The sequence below is a fragment of the Chrysemys picta genome, chromosome 2, assembly GCF_011386835.1.
Source record: "Chrysemys picta bellii isolate R12L10 chromosome 2, ASM1138683v2, whole genome shotgun sequence".
Lineage (NCBI taxonomy): Eukaryota > Metazoa > Chordata > Testudines > Emydidae > Chrysemys > Chrysemys picta.
Window position 1 is genome coordinate 132702574 of NC_088792.1, and position 21460 is coordinate 132724033.

Here is a 21460-nt window from a genome sequence, read left to right on the forward strand (position 1 = left end):
TGTTAAACACCTGCTTTATTAAAAACCAGTTACTGAAACATTTTTGTATTTCCATAACATCACTAGCAGTACTAAAAATAAGTTTTGCAGTTACTGCTATTTTTTCTACAGTCATAGCCATTTCTCCAACTGTCCTGAAAAACAGCATTTCTTTAGGCCTGGTCTACACTAAAAAGCTAGATTGACCCAGCTACACCACTCAGGCATGTGAAAAATCCAGACATCTGAACAGTGTAGTTAAGCCAACCTAACCCTTGGTGTAGACAGCGCTGGGTTGATGGAAGAATTCTTCCATTGACCTAGCTACTGCCTCTCGGGGAGGTGGATTACAGCTGTGTCGCTCTAGCATTTCAAGTGTAAACAAGCCCTAAATCTGTGGTAACCTGTGAAGGTTTCACCACAATTATTTAACTAGGTACATTTAAGAAAAATATTGAAGTACTAACAAAGAAACTTGAATTATGTAAAACACTTTTATTTACCAAAACGTGTAGCGATTGTTTCTGATTCACTCTTCCTAATTGTTTTGTCTTTCTTCTTAGGTTTATGCAAATGGCATTCGTAATATCGATTTACATTTTATAATTCGTAAACTGGCAACACCTGTCATCTCTGTTCTATTACTTTCCCTTTGTGTACCTTATATCATAGCTTCTGGTGTTGTTCCTTTGTTAGGTAAGTATAAATTATAGGTATTTGTTTCGTTATCTGGCCATTGTGCGGAAGAGGGGCTATGTGTACACTACCAATTCTGTCGGCAAAATTTTGTCACTCGGGGTGTGAATATTCCACCCCCCTGAGTGACATAAGTTACGCCAGCATAAGTGCTAGTGTGCACAGCACTATATTGGTGGGAGAGCTTCTCTCGCTGACATAGCTACCACTGCTCGTTGGGTATGGATTAATTATGTCGATGGGAGAGAACACCCATTGGGATAGAGCAGCTACACAAGAGATCTTACAGCAGCACAGCTGCATCGTTCTCTAGTGTAGACATAGCCTTAGATGTAATAAAGGAAATACAGTATAGCATCAATGTTAACTAGCAAATTTAAATGCTTAAATAGTGATGTCACCATGCATTTTGTTTAATTTTTATGATACATTGAATATAAATATGTTTTAATGAGATATTAGAGAGACTAAGTGGGTGAGATAATATCTTTTATTGAACCAACTTCTGTAGGTGAGCGAGACAAGCTTACAAGCTTACACAGAGCTCTTCAGGTCTAGGAAATGTACGCAGTGTGTCACAGTTAAATACAAGGTGGAATAGATTGTTTAGCATAAGTAATTAACACTCATTTCATTTCAAGGTAAAGTGGCCAGTTAACATCTCTCCAATAATTTGGGGGAAGGAGAGCTGGGGGAAGGTGGGATTAAGTGGATATATATATATATATATATATATATAAACAATATATATATTTTATATATTGTTGTAATAAGCCATTAATCCAGTGTATCTATTTGGTCCATGATTTTAGAGTCTAGCAAAGTTAGGAATTTAAGCTCCCAGGCTCATTTTTTTGAAAATATTGTGCAGGTTTCCACTGAGGATGACAACTGAGAGGTCAGATATAAAGTGATTGCTTTGTGAAAACAGTCACCCACAGATGATATGGTGTTTTCATCTTTTATCATTTTCTGTGTGAGTTCATTAGAGAGCTAGTGATTGTCTGGTTTCACCCACATAGTTGTTGTTGGGACATTTTGTGCATTGGATAAGTACACCACATGTTGCGATAGGCACGTGTAGGACCCATGGATCTTGAAAAGTGTGTCATGGGGGGTGTTGATAATTGTAGCAGTGGAGATATGTCTATGGATTTTGCATCTGTTGTTCTCTGGTGCTGCTTTGAGTTGGTGTCCTGGTCTGAGGAGAATTTGCTTCTGATGATGAGCTTGAAGAAGTTGGGGGTTGTTTGAAGGGCAGAAGTGGGGGTTCAGGAAAGATTTCTTTCAGGATGTGGTTCCCATTGAGTATGGATTATAATTGTTTAATGATACCGTGTATGGCTTCCACTGTGGGGTGGTAGTTGATACCCGTAGTTGTCAAATATCACAGAGGCCAGGCACCTTTTAGTGTAGGTGGACATATTAAAAGCTTATTGAACTGAGGAAAAGGAGTTAATTCTTAGAGAGGGTGTGAAGGGAAGCCTAAAGTAGATGAAACTAATTTATTTTGTTTTGTATTGTTATCACTACATTAAAGTTGTTACAATGTTTCTGAATTTGAGTTCTGCTTAAATTTGAGTTCCATAGATGTGGACTGTTTCCACCTGCTTTCTAGACCAGTGACTAAATTGTGCAAATTTCAGCAGAAACATCAATAAAGAATTCAAAGTTTTGATGGAACATCTGTTTTGGTTACCACTGGTTTGTTGTTGATAAGCTTTTATATGTGAGGCAGTTATGGATATAGGGAGTCCAGTAATTGTACCAGTTTGTCATTTACCTCTTACATGAACGTAGGTGAACATCTCATCATATCTGAAACTATATATATGTTAGTAAGCAAGCAGGACTCCTGCTCACTGTTTGGTTTTGCAACTTGGGTTTTCACGATGCTTACAACTTCAGGGCCAAGTGCCCAGTTGTTATGTTGGATCTTTTAAAATTCTGGAAATGTTGTTTGCCTGTTCTCCAATAAAAGTGTAACATAAATCAGCACATACAAACTGTTTACAAACTCATGATTTTAATTAAATGAGGGAGTGGGGGTAAAACTAGATACTAGCAATAGAACTGAAGATATGCTTGTTTACAAGGGTAGGCAAATTAGTTTATTTTCCTCAATTATGATTCATTTGATACATAGTATTTAGAAATGCATATTTCATGCTAATATTTAGCCTTACTTGGGGTAGTTCACTGGTAGAGAGGGGGAGAAAAGTGCATGTTCTGTTAATAGTGCTGTTGGATACTGCAAGATGTAATGGATATATGTGGACCTAACTATATATATTTTGCAGGTGTTACTGCTGAAATGCAAAATTTAGTACAGCGCCGAATTTATCCTTTCTTACTCATGGTGGTGGTTTTGATGGGGATCCTGTCCTTCCAGGTCCGCCAGTTCAAGCGCCTTTATGAACATATTAAAAATGACAAGTACGTACACATCACCTGCCCTGTAGCTGGACATTTTTCTTAAATTGTGACAAGTGAGGTCAGACCTCTTTTGAATTCAGAAACGATGTAATGCCGTGCGCCATTTCATTGCTGTGTCACATGATGGAATGGGCACATTCTTCATGCACATTCTTGGCACCGATCATATATAATAATTAGCATATTTTCTTTAACATATTTGAACAAATGATATTTGCTGTGTACTGATTTTTCTCAATGCGACATATTGGAGAAACACTGGGGAATTAAATATTTACCTGAAAAATCTCAATGTGTGTAAGTTCCTAATAAAAGTGCAAGATTCCTTCTCAATAAAATATTGTTACTAAGGGACTGGATGGCTAAAGAAACTTGCAATGGATTTCAGGTTACCAGTTCAAATATGGCTTCCGCTGGTATTTGGTAGCAGTGAAAAGTCACTAAAATGTAACCGCTCTAGATGATTTTGTTTCATGAGAACAGCCATTCTGGGTCAGATCAGCTGTCCATCAAGATCAGTATCCTGTCTTCTGATATGGCCAGTGCCAGGTGCTTCAGAGGGAATGATCAGAACAAGGCAATTCCAAGTGATCCATCTCTTGTCATTCAGTTCCAGCTTGTGGCAGTTGGAGGTTTAAGGGCACCTAGAGTGTATGTGTGTGGGGGGTTCCCTAGTATATGTATGTGCTTTACAAAACTAAACCTGAATGGCTCTCTTATTGACATCACTAGAGAACCCAAAGACTGGATAAGTGAAATGAGTGCGCAAACATCTCACCTCTAGATGTGGCCCTTGCAGCACTGTGGTGAGGCACAGTGGTAGCACAGCTTGGGAAAGTATAGCCTGTGCTGCATTTGTACTGTGAATAAGCAGACTGTTTTGCCCTAAAAGGTTTTCAATTTGATACTCCTCCACTTTATTAAAAATTTAGCTACTGTTCTGTACTTGACTGAAGAGCAGTACACATTTCCTCTCTGTAAGTAACCTTATTTTACAACAAATCATGTACTTGTAGAAAAGGGGAACTTACACAATCAGATTTTGAAGTAATTTACACATAAAGCATATGCATGTAAGATAGTGCAAAGTTAGTTCTTTAAACTTAACCTTGTTGAATTAAATCATTGATAAAGCACAGAACATCAACAGGGAATGTGGCTTATGCGGTTTATGTGAAATTGTCACCTTTTGTCATGTGCACTTATTTTACAATTTGGAAAAAGGAACATGAGAAAAGACTGAGGAAGAGAATGATAGATTGGTTCCTGAAGTGGGTTCTCAGGAAGAATTAGTAGAAAGAGGGGGGCTTCTGAACATGCGGATTAACATTAAAAAAGGCATGAAACTGAGGGCAAAAGGCAAAAAGCAGTAATGTGACAGGATTAAGAAGAATGTAAAGAGCGATTTGGCAAGGGGGCAGTGGTAGAAGGAAATTACATTGTGCCAGGATCAACAAACTACCGCCTCTCAAGGAAGTGGATTAACTATGCTGATGGTAGAAGCTCTCTCATCTGTGCAGCATTGTCACTGAAGCACTACAGCGGCGCAGCTGCATCCCTACTGATGCAGTGTTTTAAGTGTAGACCTGCCGTCAGGCGGCTGTTGTGAAGAAGAATTTGAAAATGTAACCCAACTACAAAGGGTAGAAATATTTCTTTAAAATAAAAGCTGAGATTCTGAGGTAATCAGGACTTAGGTCCCTAGACACAGACAGTAATGCCTGTGTTTAATCCTGCCCTGCCAAGAAGGTGCAAACTAAGAACCTGATTTTAAGTAAAAGGATGGAAGGAAGCCAGTGAGGAGGTTCAAGCGTGGAGTAACAAACTTGATTGGAATGACAGGGGGAGGTTTCGTTAGTAGTAGTGCTTTCAATACACTGGACAGTAGAGGGGTGAGAAAAGTGCATTCATGACATTTTACCATTTTGTTGAATAATGACTGTTTGTCTTTAAAATCCCAGGTACCTTGTTGGGCAACGACTTGTGAATTATGAGCGAAAATCTGGTAAACAAAGCACATCAACGCCGCCACCTCAGTCTTCACAAGAATAGAATGGTCACATTAAACACCTCAACCTTTTCTTTGCCTTTACATGTCCTTTTTCACAGACTTTTCTTCAATCTTTGGATATCCTTCCCAATGATCTTCTCAGCAGTGTTTTTATTTTTTGCTTCTCTTTGTAGCATTCAGATAGCAGTTAAGGTTCTGCTCCTTTACCTGCATATTCTGATGTTATCAGTGCTGTCTGAGGTCTGTAAATGTGTAAATAGAAGTATCCTGATACCTAAAACCTTGGATTAAAAAGAATGTGCATTGTACATCTTTAAAAAAGTATATTAATTTATTAAATCTAGTTGTCACTTTATTTTGGACTGCTGTTCTGTTGACAAACAATGTGCCACAAAGCAATGGTGCAAAGAGGCAAGTCATTTTTATAAAAATTGGAGCATATTTTATGGTGTTCATGACAGTCTTATTACAGTAATATTAATATGATTTTCTTGGGCTGGAAGGCCACACTGGGAATATAAAAAGGAAATAACCACCCTTCCAGTCAGCAGTGAAGTAAGTGGCTGTGGTAAGAACACAATGAACTATGTACCTTACTGTCAGTCTTTTTTATTGTTTTGTATAACACCAAAGCTGTTGTACATTTTCTATTGCCTGATTATTTTTTTCATGTGTCTGGGTTTGTAATATTGTACAGTTACTGGTAGGTCAAGAAAAATATTTCCTTATTTAGACAGTACTTGTAGGGGCTCAGCGACATTAATTCTTCAGCACTGGAAATCAGGATTTCATGATTCTAAGCACTAAATCAAAATTCAGTAGCGCTAAATGGTGGGAGCACTTAAACCTGCCAATTGAGGGGTATGTAAGAAGACTACAGTTCTAATTCTCAACCAATATTTCCCTGACATCTCTACAGCTCTGCATTTTAAATGATTACAGTAAATTTCCCTGATGTTATATTTACTCAGGAGAAGCTTAGCTGACGTGCTTGCACAGGACCATAGTGTAAGAAACATGCTGTGAAATGTTCTTTCACTGAAGACCTTGGAAAACCTGTTTTTTTCTTACAACCAAAGCTGCAAATTATACTATAAACTTCATATTAGATCACATAAAAATAAAATAAATCTTTACCTTTTCATTTGTATGGGAGTAACACTAGAAACTTTCAGTGAACATGTACAGAATGTTACCTGTGGTAAAAAAAAAATCCACATAGTATTAAACAGAGTTAAAGAAAAATGAACTAATTTCTTTGCAAGGATACAGCCAAACAAGAGCCACCAAAATCAAGTTCAACGATTTCTGATATTTTTATATTTAGATAGAATTTTTTTCAGTGGTGATAATGATTTTTTACGTAGATGTCTTTTAAAGAAAAATACAGAACAATAATACAAAGCTTTAAGTAGAGTTAAATCATGTGCTTAGATGCAGTTATCCGTTTCTGGACTGCATGAGGAAAAAAATGTATGGAGATTTACTGTGGTAATCAGAAAACTAAAGGAACATGCTTAAATTACTACTCAGCATTCTCCCTGAGCATTGCATACTTAATTATATGTATATAAAATATAATATGTGGGATATATAAGATACTGCATCTCTGCCTCTGATTTGACAGTGAAGTTTGAGAGCTGTATTGGTCCAGGATTTTTTTAAACCGAATTAATATCTTGGTATTAGGAGCCTAGATTCCTTGACAGTGGACACATGCCAAATGCATCTGTGTTAAGCAGTAGGAGGATTGGGCTATTGCTACCAAGAGGCCAACAATTGGTATTTTACATTACCTTATTCTAGTCATTTTGAATTATAATATGTGAGCACTTCGGAGTGATTCTTAGATAATGTCCAGTAAAATGAAGTAATGGAAAAATGGCCAAAACATTTTCACTGTTCATGTTAATTTAAAGTTAAACTGAGTATTCGCATCCCAAATATTTTTGACATGCAAATGTTTTACATTTGAATATTTATAGTGGTGTACTTTCTGTAAGATAAATATTTTTCAAAAAGATTAAATTTACTGGTAACGCTTTGAGTTCCACAAAGATCTGATCCTGGACATAGTCTTTGGTAAACAATTCCAAACAGTCTTACCACTCACATATTGCCAGCACTGCTGTGCTTCTTCATGTAGCATTTTCAGTAGTGCACTCTTGTAATTTGTGTTTTTTATCCAGATAAACTGGTCTTCAAGAAATATTAAAGTTTATTAAGAAAAAGCCTTTGTGCTTTGTTTCTCATTACTGTTTGTTTTTAAAAATCATAATACAAACCAAACCTGCATTTGGGTCAGTTAGGTAAGCTTGTTAAACATTTTGCACTAAAGATAGACATATGAATACAAGAGTTATGTTTGCGTTTCTTAATGAAAATAAGTTGCGTTATTTTATAGCTATTTAAGGGAGGTGAAGTTTGTTGATGTATATTGCTGCTGTAAACTTCCAAAAGTCTTTTTATCTCAAGATATTCTTTTATTCTGAGAATATTTTACACATTTGTTCCACACAACTTTCACTGTCTTTCCTAAGAGAGACAGAGGTGAGAAGAAAATATAAAGCAGCTTTTGTTTTAAGGTTTAATACTTTAGTTAAATAATACTCTGGATTACTGTCCTGTGTGATAGAGATTCAACAATAAAGGCTTTATTATGGCAGTTAATTCTTCACCATTGTTAAGGGGGCTGAGAGACTCTGCACCAGTGACATCTGTGTCTGAAGCAAATAAAAAGACTGCTGGGGTAGCACATAGTGCAGTGGACACTGCTATGCTCTTTGAAAAAGTGCAGTGTGCACTTCCCGGGTCAGTAAGTGCTTTAATCTGAGGACTGGCGTGGAAGGGGTGAAGCCATTGCCCCACTCAATCAATCAACTCCCTTTTTGTGTTTGCCATCACTATTGGTGGCATTAGATATTTCAGGTCTGTGCACCAAGGGATTGCGAGGATGGAATTGTAGACACCCTTGCATAGCAAACAGCGCTAATCACAGCCTGAAGGTTTTAATCAAAGGGGGGTTATTTTTCTGCAACTAAGTTTGCTAATTGTTTCCTGCTGAGGAATTGACTTAATCCGTTGATACTATTTACTTGAATTTTAACTATGTAGGTAGTAAAAGTTTATATTACTTAAAATTAAACATATTAAGTACAAGTTAAAGGGAAACTATTGTCATAAAATATTACCAGTGCCCTTAAAGAGAGTAAATTGTTAGTTAAAATTTTGCATCTCTCTGCTGGCCCCCCTTCACATCAAACAAACTGCTTATCTTCACTTTCAAGGCCTTTTAGAGTATGTCTATGTTGCATTTAAAAACCTGCTGACTTGGGCTCGCAGGGCTCAGCCTAAGGAGCTGTTTAATTGCACTGTAGACATCTGGGTTTGGGCTGCAGCCTGAGCTATAGGACCCTACAACATGGGAGGGTCCCAGACCTCGGGCTACAGCCCAAGCCAGAATATCTACACAGCAATTAGCAGCCCTGCAGGCCAAGTCAGCTGCACAGGCCAGCCATAGGTGTCTAACTGCAGTGTAGACATACCCCAACCCTACCTATTGTGTCTCATTTCACTTTTGAAATGTTGACTCTCATCTCCGATCCGCCAATAAGGCCAACTTCCATTGCCCACTTAAAGTTTTCAAACAAACACCTTTGTACTTTCTCCCATGCTGCCCTGCACACTTGGGAGATGCTCCATGTAAACATCCACAAAGCTATCTCATTATCCTCCTTTAAATCCCTCCTGAAAGTTCTGCTTTGCCGTGATGCCTACAAAACACTTGACAACTTGGTGCACTGAGCCCACTACCTAACAGCACCGATCAGCATGTTAGATAGTGGGCTCAGTGCACCAAGTTGTCAAGTGTTTTGTAGGCATCACGGCAAAGCAGAACTTTCAGGAGGGATTTAAAGGAGGATAATGAGATAGCTTTATGTTTCCTTGTATGCCCTGTCTGTAAGTTGTTTCCTTGTATGCCCTGTCTGTATGCATCTGTTGTCTTTTATCTTCTACTTCGTTTCTAAGCTCTTTGGTCAGGAGCCATCTTCTCTGTTTGTACAGTATCTAACACAGTGGGGTCATATATGTGTGTGTGTGTGTGTGTATATAAAATCAAACAGGCAGGCACCTAGATAGACTGATAATGTAGATTAGGAAATATATCTCAAGACTGAAACAAATGGGGAAACTGGAGCTTTTTCAAAGCTGGAAGGTAAATTTGATTTCATTTTTTTAAATTAGTTAACTTTACAGTACTTGTTAAATTAAAACTCAAAACCCCCACCTGGTTAATTTTTGCATCTTACATTTTCAAAAGTTTTGGTAAATTCTGGCATCTGATTCATTCTAATGTGGAGATACATTTCCTGTCTGAACTTACTACAAAGGAATCTAGTCATCTTATACTGAGAAATGATTTAGCGTGAAAGGAGGGTCACTGAAATAGTGACAGGTGTTTCTGTCAAATGGGGTAATTCTGGAATAAAGTGATTTTTATTTTGGAGTAGGGTCCACTTGGGGAGCTCTTCCACAATAGCTATGCCAGTTAACTTCCCCATGTAGACAAGATATAAATGCTGTTATTACCCCTCTGATGAACTATAGCAAATGTCAAGACCTTGCAATTTGATTTCCTGTTGGAAGAGAAATCAGACCGACTTCATACTTATTTTAGGGTATGTCTATGCTAGAAATGTAAGTTGACCTAATATAAGTAATTACTGCAGTGGTGCATGTCTACACTACCCTCGTTGGGTTGCTGGTGCACGTCCTCACCAAGAGCGCTTCCACCAACCTAAGAAGGGCAATGTGGGGAGCTGAGAGCTGGAGCCCAGCTGCCCTTCTCCTCTCTTCTCTCCCCCGCCCCCAATTGCCCTCTGGGAGCTGAGGGAAGCCACCTGGAGTTTCTGGCCCCCCAGGAACAGGGTCTGACTGCCCGGCTCCTGCTGTGAAATTGACAAGAGCCAACAGCCCATGTAAGGGAGGCAGTGTCTTGTGGAGGTGGAGTTATGTCTGTGTAGTAGGGCACTTACATAGGCGGGAAGAAGGCAGTAGTGTAAACATTGACATAATTAGGTTGGCATAAGGCAGTTTATGTCAACCTGTGTAGTGTAGACCAGTCCTTAGTGACACTAGTTTTATTTATGCTGTGACCACTTCTGCTCACAAACTGGTGTACAAACAGCATTAACGAAATTCTCTCTTTCTAGACCTTAGCAAAAACAAATACCCAGTTCCCATAGAGCAACTCTGCTGTAAGAATTTATTCAAATTAGAGGGACAAGGCAGACAGCAAACTTCCCTGCTACTTGCAACAGTTTGTTTTTTGGTATAAATATCTACTCTAGGGCTTTTGCTGGTATAGAAATACCCTAAATCACATCCATAACTGCCGGTATTCCCAGAAGTTTCTAGTCTAGACCTGGCCTTACTCTGGTTTAAAGAATGGTTTGGTTTCATATTTGGGAGGGGTTAGTTTAGCCCCCTTCTAAAGCGAAACAAGCTCAACTGAAAAAAGGCATTCCAACTGGAGTAAGTGTCCATAGGGGAAGTTTTACCAATGTATAACTCTAGCCATTTAAATTCACCCTACCTTCTACTGGTATAATTTCCCTGTTTAGAATCTGAGGCCTTGTCTGACTTCCAGTACTACAGTGGTTCGCCTCCCAGTTGCTCATGCCCTTTCCTGGTCTCCACCCCCTACCTTTTGTTAAACTCTTCATCATTTTTGCATCAGTTGTGTGCTTTTGCTTAGTAGTTTACCCAGTATAACTGTATCCTTTATAAATGCCTATCAATACTCATCCTAGAGCTGCACTCTCTGGGGTCATGTCTACAATACAAACTTTGGTCAACACAAGTTACATCAGCATAAAGCCACTGCAGTCAGTACATCGCTCGTGTGTGCGTGTACTTGACTGCTTGTGTTGGCGCTACATGTACTCACCAGGTGTGTGAGTATTGATGCAGAGTGTGGTGCACCAAGAGTAGGTATCTGTGTACTACTCACCACCATCTAGAACAATGTCTTTTGGGAAATTTTTGCAATTCATGGTGAAGCCCAAACGAGTCATGCAGGTGTGACTGAGAACAAGAGGTCAAGTTCTGTCATGCAACTTTCTCCATCCCATAATGCCATCTCTGTCCCCTAATTTTTGCACCTTTTTTTAAAAATCCCACAAGCCCATGTGGCACTTTTCATCGTCTACCATCTATGACAGAAGTATGGAGCCCCAGAGCGCTGCATTATTTTCAAGAATGCTGCAAACACAGGACAAAGGAAGAACTGCAACATTGGGAGGCATGACTGTTTCTTTGAGGACAGATTTCTGAAGCACATAGTGAAAATGAATTCAAGGTTGGTCGTGGTGGTTGTGAAGTAGCTGCAAACAGTGGAACACCACTTCTGGCCCAAGAAACAAAGCACTGACCTGTGGGATCACGTTAATATAGGTCTGGGATGATGAGCCGTGGCTGCAGAACTTTCAGATCCAATAGGCCATATTCCTAGATCTCAGAGTTGCAGCCGTGTTAGTCTGTATCCGCAAAAAGAAGAACAGGAGTACTTGTGGCACCTTAGAGACTAACAAATTTATTAGAGCATAAGCTTTCGTGGACTACAGCCCACTTCTTCGGATGCATTCCTAGATCTGTGTGCCCAGTCTTCCAGTGCATGGAACCAGAATGAGAGCTGTGTTGATGGTTGAGAAAGTGAGTGGCAATTGTACCGTGGAAGCTCACAGTGCCAGATTGTTCCTGGTCAGTGGGCAATTATTTTGGAATTTGAAAATCTACAGTGGGGCCATTGTCATGAAAGCGTGCATGGCAATTAATCGTCTCCTGCTACGCAGGGCTGTGATTCTTGACAACATGCAGCCTCTACATACTACAACAGGTGCCTCTCCCCCCCAGCCCAGGTGTTGCTATGGGGAGAGAGAGAGCTGGGGGGAGTTCTCTCTCCTCACTGTAGCCCTGGGGAGCCCCCAACCCTCTGCCCCAGCCCTGAGCCCCTCATCCCTGACCCCACCCCAGAGCCCACACCCAACCCTTGAGCCCTCACCCCCCTCACACACTGCAACCCTCTGCCCGAGTGCTGAGTCCCTCATTTCTGGCCCCACCCCAGAGCCCACACCCCCAGCCAGAGCCCTCACCCCCACACACACACGGCAACCCTCTGCCCCAGCTCTGAGCCCCTCATCCCCAGCCCCATGATCAGCCTGCCTGTGTGAGCAGAGCATCTAAGTAGCTAGACCTGCAGGAAAAGCTACGCCTGAATTTCTCTCCACCTGAATCTTTGTTTGCAAAGAAGGAAATGGATAACAAAACATGAGTTTGCAACATGCACTTCTCTTTAAAAAGCAGCTAACTGCATTGGTTGTAAATAGGGAGGGTGTCAGGAAATGTGATGAGAGGAGTCTTCTGTGGGTGTGGATCTGTGCAAGTCTCTATCTGGGGAGTGAACATGAGATCTTGGGTAACATCCCTATGCAGTCATGAGCATGCAGCTACCCCCAGACTTAGCAGCTACCCTCACTTATGAAAGGCAGTTATGCCCTTGTGTGTTGCTTTATACAGCTGACCTGTAATGACAATGCAACAGAATATATAAGCCTGATTCTGTACGATGTTTCCTTCCCCTTCGCTAGGCTCGAGTATGGAGCAGCAATTGCTGTGAGGATAGACCCTGCAGCGAGGCCCTGAGAACCCAACACCCATCCCGCAGCTGCTGATCCCAGTAATCTTGGGGACTGGGGGAGGGGAGCACTTTGAAGGACAGAAATACAAGGGGTGGCTGGTGCCCTGCATGCTGTTAAATAACCAGGCCCACCTGCCTCCCCTAGGATACATGATGGACAATTGAAGCCAGAGAAGAGCAGGAGGCTTGGAACACCCACAGTGCTGTAAGTCACAGCTGAGGGGTATTGCTGTGCTGGGAGGAGGGGTGGGGGGAAATCAGGGAGGTGTTCTACAGGCAGGGGGCAGCAACCACATCGCACGGTGGCTGGGAGCCAGAACCCAGTTGGAGTGACCTGCAGAGTGTAGGAGCAGGGAGAAAGCCCTCAGGGCTGATTCTGTGGTATCCTCTCCCAGGCCATAGTTTGAAACTCCCTGCCCCGTGAGGTGTTCCCATCCTGGCCCAGGCAGGAGCCAAGGCTGATCAGCAGGGTCTGGGAGTCAGAAGTGAGTCGTTCCTGGCAGGCAGGGGGCAGTGGCAAGCAGACGGGGTGGACTCCACAAGAGGGAGGGAAACAACTTCTGATGGGAGACTAGGCTCCTGGAGGAGACTTTTCCTCCACTCCCTCACCAGCCGCGGTGCCGCCGGCAGGGACTCTGAACAGCCCCAGCCAAGGGTGAGGCTGGGGGTTGCTCCGAGCCTCATTTGATGCTAACTCTGCAGAACCCAGCCTGGCATATGCTAGGAAGTCGTGTTGCAGACCCAGCACTAACCATCTCTCCCAAGGATTGCTGCCAGCCAGGGCAGATGCTATGATTTAGGCCAACTAGGCGGTTGCCTAGGGCACCTAGATTTGGGGGCGCCAAAAAGCGGTGCCCCCAATTTTTTTTTAAAGTGTTCCAGCAGCCGCTGCGCTGGGAGGGGGAGGGAGTCTGAGCTGCTGGCAGGCAGCACAGGGGTTTCCCTGGGTCAGCGTGCCACTGGCAGCCCAGGGGTTGGTGAAACTGTTGGATTTTAAAGTGTGGGGGACAAATTATTGGGGGGGTCACTGGGACCTGGGTGTGTGGCTAACCCTTTGGGGTTGGAAGAACCTTTTCTTTTATATGATAAGATTTTCAGCAATCATCATCATATCTGACGTGTGTCTGGACGGAGGCCTGAGGCTGGGCACTTTAAGGGAACTGTGTTGTTTGGACTTCTGAATACCCCCCTATGGTAATATAGAAGTTTTGTTTTAGGCTGGTTTGGTAAATCTAAGTATTGGAATATCCATCAGCTTCTGGGGTTTGTCTGCCCCGTTCTGTTTGCAGTTCACCCTAATTGAGTGACCTCAACTGGCTCCCACGGGCAGCACCGTCAACCCCCCCCCCCCCCCAAAGAGTAACCCAATATAAATGAGCATACCCCAAAGTAATGGGCAGATCTGGTTACAATAGGCATGAGCAGCTTTCCTGACAAAGCTGTAGTCAGAGCTACAAGGACACCTCCTCCAGAACCGCCAAAGAACCAGGAATCTGCTTTGAGACCTTTAATAACAACAACAGCTGAAAAGAAAAAAATTCACCAACATCAGTGAGTGATGGATGGATGAAGCCCGGTAAATATATATGGTTTGGTTGTTTTATGAGGTTTTCTATTTTAAGTAAATATATAGGTGTGGGTGAGAAAGATGGTAAAGTTCAGTTTTGTAAAAAAAAAAAAAAAAAAAAAACCACCCCCTCCCTCCCCCCCAGGCATGTGCAGCTCTCCTGACAATGCTGTGGTCGGAGCTACAGGGACACCTCCACCAGAACCGCCAAAGAACCAGGAATCTGCTCTTAAACCTTTAACAATGCTAATGCAAAACAGCACAAGAGTGCAGATGAAGCATCAGGGCAGTCATATACGTCAAACCCAAGGACAAAACAAAAGACTCTTGTAAAAAACAACCACACAAACACAACTCCAGTTCCTCAGTGGCCGCCACCACACCAAGCCCTGAGAAAACTGAGAGAAAACGCCCACATTCACAAACCCGGAGCATGCGCTCTAGGGGTTGTGAATAAAAAACTAAGAACTGACAAACCATTCTTCCAGCACCATAAGCTTATTACAGCTCCCTGATATTCTAGTATTTGGGGAAAGTATGATGCTTCATTCAGAAAACTGATGGATGCTGTATCCTAAGGCGCTCTAAAAGAATGGTATTCTAAAAAGATTTGAGGAAAATATGACGTTTCGTTCAGAATACTGGCAGCTGCTGTATCTTCAGGGGGCCTAAAAGAAAGGAGGGCTGGAAACCACATCAAAAATGCAAAAGCTCTGGCGGGTGACTTTTTGAAAAATACTTCAATTTTTCCAAAGGGTAGCTCTGAGCAGGCGTGACTAGCCATGGAAACGGGCCTGGGTAAAAAGGACCCTCAAAGGTACACATCAGCTTAGGTGTAAAGCAAAAGGGGGGACAGCTCTTGGGGGATAAACAGATGGCTGCCAAAAACTTCCAGACCAGGGTCGCTACAAAAATTTTAAAAAAGGCTAAAGAGGTAATTGAGGAAAAACAAAACGAGATGCCCCCTACTGGAGGCTCTCAAACTGGCTCGTCTGAAAATGGGGAGGCGGAACCTGACTCTCACGCAGAGTCTGATTGAGAAAATGCCCCAGAGGGCTCTCTAGACAGGTCCCCGTCTACTCCTGATGACCCTCACGGAGGCCCCTCGGAGTCTGACTCTCAAATAGCCTCTGATGTAGAAGATGCCGCTGATGGTCCCATAGAGGAACCCCCAAGTAACCCTGAAAATGCAGAGGTGTATATGGAGAGATGGAGAAGTTGGCAACATGAATTACCTAGATTTGGGGGGGTCGTGTATTGTGAGGAATTTCATTTTGTCAATCTTGAGCGAATAAATTCAACTCAGCAGGTTGTTGAAGCCATACACAGGGGGATACAGTTAGTTCTCGATGACGTTAATGGTAGGGTAGGCCCTGATGATTATGTTCAGTTACGTTTAGAGAGCCGAAATTTAACTAACCCTTTGTTTTCGGTCAGAAGAACTAGGGATGAGCTGTCTGTTGAAGATTTCTTAAATCAGACCTCAAAGCTGCTACAGAGCAATAGAGAGTTTCATGTTGCCCCAGTTGTAAAAAAAAAAAAAAAAAAGGAGTGGGGGTGCTTGTAGAGTTTTAAATTCTATCCTCAGTAGTCAAATCATCCATAAAAAGACAATGTTTAGTTGACCTGACTTACACCGGTACCAATCTGTGTTTTGCGGGTGGGCCCTAGGCCATTATGTCCGACTGTAAACCTACAGATGCGGAATTGTTAGCGGGGGTGAGAAAGTTGCATGAGAAACTGGGGTGGTCAGATCAAATAAAGGTTCTGCTCAGTGACATAGCAACGTTTGAACAGCATTTAGGAGTCAACATACAGGTGGTGCTGTATGCGGCAAAAGGCGGGTGGGGCTTTTTTAAAACGGGGGGCCCAGTGTACCCCAAGACTTTTTCCATCCTGTTGCACGATGAGCATTACTATGGAGTTTTGGATGTGAAAAAGTTGTTCGGTGCGAAAAATTATTGTGAGTTTTGCCACACGGTGTACAGTCACGACCACTCTTGCAGGTATCGTTGCCGCCTCTGTTTGAGTGTAACCTGCTTGGACAGCGTGGGCGTGCAGCTGAGGTGTCCTACCTGTAGACTGTATTGTCGGTCCAAAGAGTGTTTAGACAGGCATGTCGACTGTGCATCGAAAAAACAAGTCGAATGCCTGTCTAAAACTTTGTGTGAGAAGTGTCAGTCTTATGTGGACAAGCGGCACAGGTGTAAAGGGAGGCGCTGTAAGCAGTGTCAGGGTTTGATCACTGGTGATGTAGACAGCCACCTCTGTTTTATGGACAGCATTAGAAAGCCCAAATCATCAGAAAAGTATATTTTTTATGATTTTGAATGCACGCAGGAGACTGGGTTGCACACGCCCAATTACATTTTTGCTATGTCCCTAAAGCCAGAAAAATCCTGGGAATTTAAGGGCAATGAGTGTCTTTCTATGTTTAAGACCTTTATTGGCAAAGAGTTCCGGGACTACACATTCCTAGCGCACAATTCCAAAGGTTATGATGCGTACTTCATCGTTAGACAGTTACTGAAGGAAAAGATGTGCATAGAACTGATCACTCAGGGTAGTAAACTAATGTGTGTGGAAGTTGAGGCCCTGAGCATTTGTTTTATAGACTCTTTAAACTTCTTGCCCATGAAGCTTAGCAAGCTCCCGCAGGCGATGGGGTTTGAAGGGTGCAAAGGGTATTTTCCACATTTTGTTAACACTTTAGAAAATCAAAATTACATGGGGCCTATGCCCGGCGTGGAGCACTATGGTGTGGAAAGCATGATGCCCAGGGAGAAAGCAGAGTTTCTCGACTGGTATCAGGACCACAGATATGAGACATTTGACTTGCAGAAAGAGCACGCGTATTACTGTCAGCAGGATGTCAAAATTTTGAGACAGGCATGTATCCTATACAGAAAAGAGATTATGAAAATGACGGAGATGGGAGATATAGTAGAGAAAGAACCTGGTAAATTCATCGAGATAAAACTGTATAGATCCATTCTGGTACATAACGCTGGCATCTGTCTGCATGGCTATGTACAGGTTTATGTTTTTGGAGCCCAACACGTTAGCTCTTCTCCCTCCAGACAACTATCACAGGCAGAAAAAGAGATATTCGACCCCATCTATTCAGTGGCTGTTGTATACCTCTCACAAAGAAAATATACAACTACGGCATGCTTTACACGGTGGGGAACTACAGGTAGGCCCCTACTTTTTAGACGGTTATGCCAATGTTGACGGGGTATGCACGGCCTTTGAGTTTAACGGGTGTTTTTTCCACGGTGTGTCACCTGTTGTGAAAAAGCACAAAAACCTGTGACGGGGACAACTTTGGGGTTTCTTTATTATAAGAGACAGCTCTAGCCCGACTATCTGAAACAACTTGGTTTTGTAGTGAGGACTCTCTGGGAGCAAGAGTGGGAGGTGATGAAAGAAACAGACAGGGAGCTTACAGGTTTTTTTAAACCGAGCCCAGTTACCCAAGGCTCTCATGCCTAGGGATGCTCCTTTTGGGGACAAACACTACCCGCCTGTATTACAAACCTAACCCTTGGGAAGAAATCCACTATTCTGATTTTACCAGCCTGTACCCGTTCGTAAACAAAACCAAAGAATACCCTATCGGACATCCCGATATAATTTGACAAATTTGGACACCTTGCAAATTATTTTGGAATTGCAAAAGTTAAAGTGTACCCCCCGCGAGGCCTCTTTTTCCCATTGTTACCTGTCAGAGTGGGTGGCAAGCTTATGTTCTCGCTATGCCAAACCTGTGCAGAAACCGACCAGCGGGAGACATGCACCCATACTGACGAGGAGAGGGCCATCCTGGGGACTTGGTGCATGGTAGAATTGAACGCAGCCATAGCGAAGGGGTACGCGGTGGCTAAAGTCTATGAAATCTGGCATTTGAATGAAAAATCTGATGAACTCTTTTCAGAGTACATAAAATTACACCTCCGCCAGAAACAAGAGGCTTCAGGGTATCCCAGCTGGTGCACAGACGAAGAAAAACAAAATAAGTACGTTAACAATTTCTACCAGAAAGAAGGTGTGCGTTTACACCAACACGAGATCAGGTGGAACCCCGCTAAACGCCAAATCTCTAAACTGTTTTTAAATTCTCTGTGGGGTAAATTTGGCCAAAGAACAAACCTACCCAACACCAGCATCGTGAGAGACCCTGGTGAGCTCTTTCAGTACCTGTTTTCCCCCAATTACGAGTCTTCATCCTGCGAGTTTATTGACGATGAAACAGCGTGTATGTCTTGGAAGCAAGCAAAAGACCAGTACTCTGTCTCTGGCAATACCAATGTCTTCATAGCCTGTTTCACTACCGTTTATGCCCGCTTAGAACTATACAACCTCCTAGACAGGTTGCAAGAGCGGTGCCTTTACCACGACACTGACTCCATGATATTTGTGAAAAGGGAGGGTGACTGGAATCCCCCTCTGGGGGATTATTTAGGGAACCTCATGAGCGAGATCCTGCCAGATCAACACATCACCGAGTTTGTGTCGGCAGGCCCGAAAACATACGGGTATAAGCTGTTGCGTGGAAAGGCCTGTATGAAAGTTAAAGGTATTACCCTAAACCTAGCAAATTGTAAAAAGATTAACTTAGACAGTTTGAAAGATCTAGTCTTGGACTATTGCACGGGCCTGCAAGAAAACACCTCAAAAAAGATAGCCCTCTATCGTAAGGAACAAAAAATCAGTGGCAAATAGAGACAAAAACCCTTAAGAAAACACAGAAAGTTGTTTACAACAAGAGGGTCCTAGGAGAAGGGTTTAAAACCCTGCCCTACGGTTTTTAAAAATGGATATGAGGTGGAAACACCCCTTTTCTGCAATTCTCACGGGGCCTAGCAACTGTGACAAAAGTTACTGTATAAAAAATGCGTTGGATAATGCCAAATAGATATTGTCTGTTCTGCCTGAGACTATTGTGTGGTGTTACAGTTGTTGGCAACCTCTGTATAAAGAACTGCTCTGTAAATATCCCTTTATCAATTTTGAGGAGGGGCTGCCTGATGCTTTTGACGATGACAGTTTGTTTCCTACCAATAAAGTAAATATGATTATCATAGACGATCTGATGAACTCTGCTTGTGAAAGCGATGAAATTGAGAAAGCCTTTACCAAGTACGTGCATCACGAAACCTGAGCATTATGTATATAGTTCAAAACGTATTTTGTCAGGGACAAAAGAGTCGCACGATTAACCTAAACACAAAGTCCACGGTTCTGTTCAAAAGCTCAATTCTTTCTAGAAGCCTTTGAGGAGGCTACCAAAAGACCTTATGGCTACCTGGTAGTGGATTTAAATGCTTCCACACCAGAAGCTTATAGACTAAGAACTGGTCTTTTCCCTCAGACTGGCCAATGGATTATACTTTGAAAAGAACAACAGCCGGGTATAAAAAGAGATGAATTATTGGCAGGCCCCTTTTTAACAGCCGGGGTTGCTGACCAAAAACATGTCTAGCTGTGTGAAGAGAAACCTGGTCCTTTTAAAATTACGTAGCAAATCGTCCCCACAGCAAAGGAGGGCTATACTGTGTTCGGCCTCTGACAATTTAGTAGCGGCCATCTCAGAAACAGCGCTCAATACCTTAAAAGGAAACGTATCTTTGACACAAAATCAAGTGCGCGTGCTGAAAAAGAGACGCACGCTTATAAAAACTTTGTGTAATAAAAGGGTTTCACTTAAAAGAAAGCAACATCTGGTGAAGCAGTCTGGGGGGTTTATCGGACCTCTGTTAAGTTTTGCTATCCCTCTGATAACAGGTCTTTTGACTAATCGATAATGGAGTATGCAGAAAAAATGTACCTGGTGCACAGCCACCAATTGGAGCAATTAAGGGCTCCCCCTCCAGCAGAGGAAAATATCAGAACAACCGCAACTCGCTTACTGGATGCTGAAATGAAGTCTGTTCTTCAAAGAACTGACTTGGCCGAATACGAAAAGGCTAAACTTTACAGCGCCGTGCTTCAAAGGTACCTAATGTACGTGAAGCAGAACAATGCGGATAAAGGGAAAATAAGTCTGTTTCTACCAAAACAGGAACAGAGTCTGACTGCCAAACCCCCAGAAACACCAAAGAACTCAGACTCTGTTGCTCAGGAGGTGTTGGATAACGTAAATAAGCATTATAAGAAAAATGCATTAGTCTTGCTAAATAAGCTGGGCCAGGATAAAAATGTCTCTTCATGGAACGATAAAGGAGCTTTTGTGTACAAAGGCTCTGTGGTTAATGGTTCTAACATGCTCGACTTAGTCAGGGCCGCCACCCAGACGCGCTCTGTTCCTAGCAGACGTACCTAAAGGATGGGATGTGTTTATGAATGCCATGGCGGAACTGAACGTATCATCTTCCGTCATGAGCAACACGGCCAACAGAGATCTTTTGGAATGCCTGAAGGCCTCGACCGCTGGGTGGATCGAGAAACCTGACCCCTTTTTTGCTGTCTAAAAAATGAAAATTGGCTAAAAGATCCGAATGGCTCAGTGTGTAATGTTTTTTCATGTTCTAAAATTTTTAAAACTGGTAATGTTTTGCTTTAAATAAAACATTTCTATACTTTTAAAAAAAAAATCTGTGTACTTTTTCTGAATTGGTCATTGGTTTTGCTTTGTTTTTTAAAAAAAAAAAAGAACAAAAAACCCCACCAAACCTCAATTGTCTTTAAACCCTTCACCTGGGGTGCTTTACTGGGTAACGTGGCTATGAAAATCATTGCAAGATACACATGTCTGGGCTTGTTGAAACATGGTTTGAGCAAGGTTAGACATGCCTAAGAATTTAAATGGGTTTTTTACAAAATTCATTACCATATGGTCGTTTAGCACTAAGTCGTTAGGATACAATTTTAAAATCCGGTCAAAAGATAAACCCTTGCTATGATGATGTAAGAAAAACATGCAGTGTCCGCCACAGGCAACGGAGCGGGGGCCTTGTAATTGTCTATTGTGAAACACAATGTCTGTGGCATTTTTGTTTCAAAATTTCATAATGCTTTTAGGAAACAAACACACTGTTCGGGGGGTGCCCATATGAGTCAAAAAACTCTC

At 42.1% G+C, this 21460-nt stretch overlaps 1 protein-coding gene across 8 annotated transcripts in view; it reads left to right on the top strand.

The window, feature by feature from the left end:
* The window catches only part of MARCHF6 (membrane associated ring-CH-type finger 6), a 104946-nt gene extending 97593 nt beyond the window's left edge, over window positions 1-7353 (top strand). For 5 of the 8 annotated variants that reach the window (XM_065584211.1, XM_065584212.1, XM_065584209.1 and 2 more), the window contains 3 exons: window positions 543-675; window positions 2976-3111; window positions 5073-7353. In XM_065584211.1, the coding sequence (XP_065440283.1) occupies window positions 543-675; window positions 2976-3111; window positions 5073-5163 (360 nt within the window). In that variant the 3' untranslated portion in view covers window positions 5164-7353. The remainder of the gene's footprint in view (window positions 1-542; window positions 676-2975; window positions 3112-5072) is intronic. The other 3 variants (XM_065584216.1, XM_065584214.1, XM_065584215.1) reach the window with 1 other exon arrangement.
* Window positions 7354-21460: the final 14107 nt, after the last annotated feature.